We start from the raw sequence: 7,253 nt of genomic DNA, 5'->3' as shown, positions 1-7,253 counted from the left end.
CCACCCCCGGGAGCCCCCCCGGCAGCGTGTGGGGGTGCCACAGCCTCAGTGCCAACAGCATCTCCTGGCTGTCCGCCTGTTCCTACAGCCACGCAGGGAACAGCATCACACCCCAGTCCTCCAAGGACCCCCCCACACCCCTAAGACTCCCCCCCCACCCCACAAGATACACCCCCCCCAAATCCCCTCCCCCCATATTACCACCGTCCCCCCCCAACACCCCCATAGGATCCCCCCCCCCCCATAACCACCCCCACAGGACCCCCCCCCCCCCCCCACGGACCCCCACTACCCTCCCCCCCCATCACCCCCATAGGACCCCTCCCACCCAACATAGGACCCCCCACCCCCCAATATTACCCCCCTCACCCCCCATAGGACCCCCCCCACCCCCCATATTACCACCCTCCCCCCCCCCCCCCCCACCCCCCATGGACCCCCCCCCCCCATCCACCCCCCCGTAGGACCCCTCCCACCCAACATAGGACCCCCCACCCACTCCCCCCACCCCAACATAGAACCCCTACCCACCCCCCACACGACCCCCCCCCAGCCTGCCATATTACCACCTTCCCCACCCCCCCCACCTCCCCCCCATCCCCCCGTAGGACCCCTCCCACCCAACATAGGACCCCCCCCATCCCAGCCCCCCCCATCCCCCCCATAGGACCCCTCCCACCCAACGTAGGACCCCCCACCCCCCGACCCCCCATAGGATCCCCCCCACCCCCATAGAACCCCTACCCACCCCCCATAGGACCCCCCCCAGCCCCCATATTACCACCTTCCACCCTCCCCCCCCCCCCATCCCCCCGTAGGACCCTTCCCACCCAACATATGACCCCCCCCCCCCCCAACCCCCCCCATCCCCCCGTAGGACCCCTCCCACCCAACATAGGACCCCCCCCATCCCAGCCCCCCCCCCATAGGACCCCCCCACCCAACGTAGGACCCCCCACCCCCATAGGATCCCCCCCACCCCCATAGAACCCCTCCCCCCCCCATATTACCACCCCCCATAGGACCCCCCCAGCCCCCATATTACCACTTCCACCCTCCCCCCCCCCATCCCCCCCATAGGACCCCTCCCACCCCCCCCCATCCCCCCGTAGGACCCCCCCCCCCCCACCCCCACGTGCCCCCCCACCCACTTGCTGTGCTCCTTCTTCACCCACAGCCCCACAGCTGCCTGGGGCAGGGGCTGCTCCAAGAACAGCATCCGCATCACCCCCACCTGGGCCAGTCCTGGCAGCTCCCTGGGGGGGGGACAGGGGACGGGGGACGGGGGGGGGACACCCCACTAATTAGCCATTATTAGCTCCTATTCCCCAGCACCCGCACTTATTTCATCGTCATTAACCTCCATTCCCCCAGCACCGGTTCTTCCTCCCCCCATTACCACCCCCTTACTCCCCACTCCTTGCCTTTCATTTCCGGCTGTTCCCAATTACTCACACTCTTATTAATTACTTACTCGTTATCACCTAACATTTCTCACGTTTGCAGCCGCTCCTCGTTACCAGCAATTATTTTCCCACCATTATTCCCTTTTTTCCCCTCTATTGCTAATTTTATTTCCCACCGCCAAGCATCACATCACCGTTATTAGCTGCAATTTCCCCACTACTTAATTAAATCTCTGTTATTAACTATTATTTCCCCAACGTTATCCTCTCTGTTTCATTAATAGGAATTATTTCGCCGTTATTAAAAATTATTCTGCCATTATTAGGAATTATTTTCCCACTATTAATCTCTCTACACCACTACCAGCAATGATTTCCATATTATTTAAGCTTATAACCTTCCTATTAATTGCTATTTTCCAATACTTTCTCTCACGTTCCATTATTAAGAACTATCCCATCATTATTAGCAATCATTTACCCACTATTAATGAACATAAACTCTCATTAGCAGATATTTTCCCATTATTAACCCCCGTTTCCCAGCCCTTGTTCTCTAACCCCATTATTTGGGATCACGCTTCCATTATTAGCAATTATTTCGCTATTATTACCCACTGCTTCTTAATTATTAGCCCCAATTCAACCCCATTAGGAACTAATTTACTAATATTTGCATTTATTTTCTATTATTAGCAACTATTTGCTTCTATTTCTGTTTATCTTTTTATTACTAAGGACTGAGAACCCCAAAGTAAAGGAATATAAGAAACATGGAAGGTCTGGGGGCCCTGTAGGGGATTTGGGGGGGGTCTATAGGGGATTTGGGGGGGGCCTGGGGGGCAATAGGGGATATAGAGGGCTGGGGCTTCCGGGGGGCTGGGGGCTTTGGGGGGGTCTATAGGGGATTGGGGCAGCTGGGGGGCAATAGGGGATATAGAGGGTCTGGGGCTTTGGGGGTCTTAGGGGTTTGGGGGGGTTGGGGCTTTGGGGGGTCTATAGGGGATTGGGGGCCTGGGGGCAATAGGGGATATAGAGGGTCTGGGGGCTTTGGGGGGTCTATAGGGGTTGGGGGCTGGGGGCAATAGGGGATATAGAGGGTCTGGGGGCTTTGGGGTGTCTATAGGGGATTTGGGGGGGGGCTGGGGGCTTTGGGGGGGTCTATAGGGGATTTGGGGGGGGTGTGGGGGCAATAGGGGATATAGGGGTTTTGGGGGGATTGGGATATATAGGGGATTGGGGGCTTTGGGGGGCGGGATGGGGATATAGAGGGTCTGGGGGCTTTGGGTTATAGAGGTCTGTAAGGGGATTTGGGGGGGGGTCCTGGGTGGTGGCAATAGGGGATATAGAGGGTCTGGGGGCTTTGGAGGGGTGGGTCTATAGGGGATTTGGGGGGGGGCTGGGGCTTTGGGGGGGTCTTAGGGGATTTGTGGGCTGGGGGTTGGGGGTACTGGGGGCGGGGATCAGGGGAAATATGAGTGGTTGTAGGGGTCTGAGATATGGCTAGGGTATGGGGGGGGGTTGTAGAGGATTTGGGGGGGACATAAGCGAGTTATAGAAGGTCTGTAAGGGATTTGGGGGGGGGTCTGGGGGTATAGAGGGTATAGAGGCTCTGGGGGCTTTGGAGCGGGGGTCTGTAGGGGATCTGGGGGGGGCGTAGGGGATATAGAGGGTCTGGGAGCTTTGGGGGGTGTTTGTAGGGTCTTTGGGGGGATCTGGGGGTTACTGGGGGGGGGTCAGAGAAATACTGTGGGCTATAGACAATTGGGGGCTTACAGGGAATTTTTGGGGGGGGGGGGTCACAGCATGAGTAATAGCGGATACAGAAAGGCCTGGGGGGGTCTATGATTTCTGGGGTAGCTATAGGGGATGTGGGGGCTGGGGGGGGGGGGGGGCGGAATGGGGTATTTTTATTTTGGGGGGGGGTAAACTCACCGGAACACAGCCAGGCAGGTGGCCGGGTGCCCATAAAGGCGGTCGAGGAGGGGGGGGCTGAGACCCCGTAGGAACTCGTGCAGGTTTTTACACTGCAGCTGCCCCCCCCTCTGCAGCCGGGGGGCCGTCTCCATTTCTCCTTTCCTACTCCCTCCCTCCCCCCCCCCCCCCCCTCTCCTCCCCACCCCTCAACAGTTGGGGGGGGGGTCCTCAACTTCGCTGGAAAGAAAAAAAAAAAGGGGGGGGGGAACATTACATAGTGCCCCAACCCCACAAAACCTCCCCTACAGTCCCCCCCACCCCCATAATCCCCACAGCCCCCCCACCCCCTTATTACTCCCCCTCCAAAGCCTCCAGCCCCCCCCCCCTCCCCCCTTATTGTCCCTTTTATGCCCCCAAATCCCCCCCAAATTCCCTGATGCCCCCCCCAGGACCCCCCGCATCACCCCATAATTACACCACCACCCCTTATTGCCTCCTTTATGCCCCAAAATGCCCCCCCCCGCCCCCCCCAAAGACCCAGATGCCCCCAGGACCCCCTCCCATTACCCCCATAACTGCCCCAAGCCCCCCCCCCTTATTGCCCCCTTATACCCCCAAAATTCCTTATGCCCCCCCCCCCCCGAGGACCCCCATCACTCCATTACCCCTATAACTGCCCCACTTCCCCCCTTAATGCCCCCTTATGCCCCAAAATGCCCCCCCCCCCCCCCCAAAGACCCAGATGCCCCCCAGGACCCCCTCCCCATTACCCTCATAACTGCCCCAACCCCCCCTTATTGCTCCCTTTATGCCCCAATGCCCCCCCAAAGCCCCTGATGCCCCCCCAGGACCCCCCCCATCACCCCATTACCCCCATAACTGCCCCAACTTCTCCTTATTGTCACTTTTATGCCCCCAATGCCCCCCCCCCCAAAGTCCCTGATGCATCCCAGCCCCCCACATTACTCCCTAAAACTGCCCCAAGCCCCCCCCTTATTGTCTCAAATCCCACCAATTGCCCCCCCAATGTCTCCCAGCAACCACCAACGCCCCCATAGCAGCCCCCAAGCTCCCTTATTGCCCCCCATAGGGCCCCAGTGCTCCCCCCCCACTCTCTCCATAGGCCTCTATAGACCCCCATTGCCCCCATATCCCTCACCGCTCTCCACACCGAAAGCCCTCACGCTTCGGGTCACGTGTAAGGGGCCACCCAATCACAAGCAGGGAACGCGCCGTCACGTGACGGCGGCCGACCAATCCCCCGCCGTCACGTGACGGCGGCGGCGGCTCTTCCCGCCCCAACATGGCGGCCCCCATTCTACCTCGCGCCCTCAGGACTCTCCGGTTCTCCCCTGGGGGTCGAGCCCGGTGTAGCGGGGGGGTCCCACCGCCCGGTTCCGCTGTTACCCAACCGGATAACCCTGAAAGGATCCGGCTGAGGGCTCGGGAACACAAAGAGAGAAGGCAGCGGCTGAAGAGGGAGAGGGAGGCCTTGGGGGGGACTGGGCCTGAGGTGGGGCAACGGGGGGGTAATGGGGGGGGATAAGGGGGCAATAATGAGGGGTTGGGGGAGTTATAGGGGCAATGGGGCCATATAGCGGGCTGTAGGGGAGGTTGGGGTCAGCGATTGGGGAGGGCAGGGGGGCATTGGGGCGGCAATTAATGGGGTTTGAGGCAATAAGGGGGAGCTTGGGGCAGTAGGGGGGTGCTGGGATGCATTGGGGGCTCTGGGAGGGGTAGTGGTGGAACATTGGGGTCTATAGAGGGCGATGTGGGGGATTTGGGGTAATAAAAGGGGAGTTGGGGGCAATAATGAGGGGTTGGGGCAGTTATAGGGGGCAATGGGGGACCCATAGGAGGCAAAAGGGGTGGTTGGGGCTGTTATAGGGGCGCAGTGGGGTCCTATAGGGAACAATGAGGGGAGTTTGGGGCAATAAGAGGGGAGTTGGGGGTAATAATGAGGGGTTGGGAGAGTTATAGGGGGCAATGGGGGATCCATAGGGGACAATAGGGGAGGATGGGGCTGATATAGGGGAGTTTGGGGGCAGTGGGACCCTATAGAGGGCAATGGGGGAGGTCGAGGGCAGTTATGGGGGAATTTGGGGGGGGCTGAGAGACACTGGGGGTCTGTGGTGGGCAATTAGTGGGATTTGAGGCAGTAAGGGGGAGCTTGGGGTAGTTATAGGGGGCAGTAGGGGGAGATGGATGGGTTTATAGGAGGTAAAAAGGGGGGGTTGGGGGCAATAAGGAGGGGCTTAGGGTTGTTACAGGGGGTCCGTGGTGGGGTTGGAGCTAAGGGAGGGGGGTTGGGGCAGTTATAGGGAGTAACTGGGGGGGCATCGGAGTCTTTGGAAGGAGCTACTGGGAGAAGCATTGGTATTTTTGTATTATAATCCATACCTGTTTTTTGCCCCCCCCCCTTCAAGGTGCCCACAACCCCCCCGAAATCCTGGGCTCCCAAACCCATCGTGGAGTACAACCACCCCCTGGAGCCCGATGGCAAGAAGGGTATGGAGGTCCTGTGGGGGGCAAGGAGGGAGGGGGAAGAAAAGGGAGTGGGGAGGGGCGTAATGATGTTATATATCGGGGGGTGCACATAGTGACCCCCCCTCCCCCCCAGTGCTGTTTTTGTCCCCCCAGCTACGGGGGTGGCCCTGCCCCCTTCCTACAGCCCCCGTTACGTGGAGGCGGAGTGGTACAGTTGGTGGGAGAAGCTGAAGGTCTTCACCCCCCCACCCCGCGAAGATGAAGACCCCCAAAACGTTGGGGGGGGGGTTAGGATGGAGGGGGGAGCGCTCAGCTTGGTGTTGCCCCCTCCCAACGTCACCGGATCGCTGCACGTCGGCCACGCGCTCACCGTTGCCCTGCAGGATGCCCTCGTGCGATGGTGGGGGGGGGGGGGAAGGAAAGGGGGGGGGTTGGAGGTTATTTGGGGCAGATTGGAACCCGTAGGGGGAATTTGGAGATTGATTGGGACCCCCGGGGGTCATTTTGGGGAGGGGGGGGGCGGGGAGGTTTGGTCCCTTTAGGGGGTTTGGGGGGGAATGGAGGAGGAGTGTTGGAGTTAGATGAGATTCCCTGAGTTCCCTATTTGGGGAGGGGGGGATAGATTCAGTTTTTTGGGGGTTCTGGAGGCAGATTGGAAGCCGTATGGAGGCTTGGGGGTGGTTTGGATGCCATAAGGGGTGGAATGGGGGGTATTTGGGGGTGGGGTGGTTTTGGGGGGTCTTGGGGGCAGATCAGGTCCCATAAGAGATTTTTGAGGGATCTGGGGGTGGTTTGGGGGCATGAAGAGCAGATTTTGGGGCCCTTTGGGGGCTCGTAGAGTAGATTTGGGGATTCTGGGGGCTGTGGGACCCCCACGGGTTGCTGGGAGGGGTCCCGGGCTGTCGTCCCCTCCTCTTTTTTGACACTTTTGGGGCCGTGCAGGCGACGAATGCAAGGCTGGGCAGTGCTGTGGGTGCCAGGCACCGATCATGCAGGCATTGCCACCCAGGTGAGCATTGTGTCCCCAAACATCCCCAAGTGGTGGTGAAACGACGGGCTGTGATATCCCTAAATGTCCCCCAAATGTCCCCAGGTGGTGGTGGAGAAGTGGCTGTGGCAACAGCGGGGTGTGCGACGTCAGGATCTGTCCCGTTCTGAGTTTTTGGATGAGGTCTGGGCTTGGAAGGAGAGGTGAGGATGTGAGGGACACAGTGGGGACACGAGGAGGAAGGGAATGGGAGGAAAATGGGGGCTGGAAGGGGCGGGATGTGGGTTGGGGACATGGGACGTGGGTTGGGGACAACAGAAGGGTGTTAGGAAGGAGTTGGGGACACAAAAGGTGGGTTGGGAACACCAGGAGGATGTTAGGAAGGGGTTGGGGACACCAGAAGGGTGTTAGGAAGGGTTGGGGACATAAAACATGGGTTGGGGACACCAGGAGGG

At 59.7% G+C, this 7,253-nt stretch overlaps 1 protein-coding gene and 1 long non-coding RNA gene across 2 annotated transcripts; one reads left to right on the top strand and one right to left on the bottom strand.

Annotated features, from left to right (window-relative positions):
- Positions 1-1,146: 1,146 nt before the first annotated feature.
- Positions 1,147-4,497, bottom strand: LOC146541838 (uncharacterized). The gene is made up of 3 exons (XR_014880829.1): positions 4,483-4,497; positions 3,342-3,560; positions 1,147-1,256 (listed from the first exon to the last, which is right to left on the bottom strand). It is a non-coding gene; the product is annotated as an uncharacterized LOC146541838 (long non-coding RNA).
- Positions 4,498-4,584: 87 nt separating this feature from the next.
- Positions 4,585-7,057, top strand: LOC104915807 (valine--tRNA ligase, mitochondrial-like). The gene is made up of 5 exons (XM_085215511.1): positions 4,585-4,836; positions 5,750-5,831; positions 5,964-6,210; positions 6,753-6,819; positions 6,904-7,057. The coding sequence occupies exons 1-5, from the start codon at positions 4,627-4,629 to the stop codon at positions 7,003-7,005; spliced, it is 708 nt and encodes a 235-aa protein (XP_085071637.1). The 5' UTR covers positions 4,585-4,626; the 3' UTR covers positions 7,006-7,057.
- Positions 7,058-7,253: the final 196 nt, after the last annotated feature.

The sequence above is a fragment of the Meleagris gallopavo genome, unplaced genomic scaffold, assembly GCF_905368555.1.
Source record: "Meleagris gallopavo unplaced genomic scaffold, MGAL_WU_HG_1.1 scaffold_93, whole genome shotgun sequence".
Lineage (NCBI taxonomy): Eukaryota > Metazoa > Chordata > Aves > Galliformes > Phasianidae > Meleagris > Meleagris gallopavo.
This window is presented reverse-complemented; position numbering and strand designations above follow the sequence as displayed.

Coding starts and splice junctions, on each gene's coding strand:
- LOC104915807 (XM_085215511.1), top strand. CDS start 4,627: ATGGCGGCCCCCATTCTACCTCGCGCCCTCAGGACTCTCCGGTTCTCC. Junction 4,837..5,749: donor TGGGGGGGACTGGGCCTGAG/GTGGGGCAACGG, acceptor CCCCCCTTCAAG/GTGCCCACAACCCCCCCGAA. Junction 6,820..6,903: donor ATGCAGGCATTGCCACCCAG/GTGAGCATTGTG, acceptor AAATGTCCCCAG/GTGGTGGTGGAGAAGTGGCT.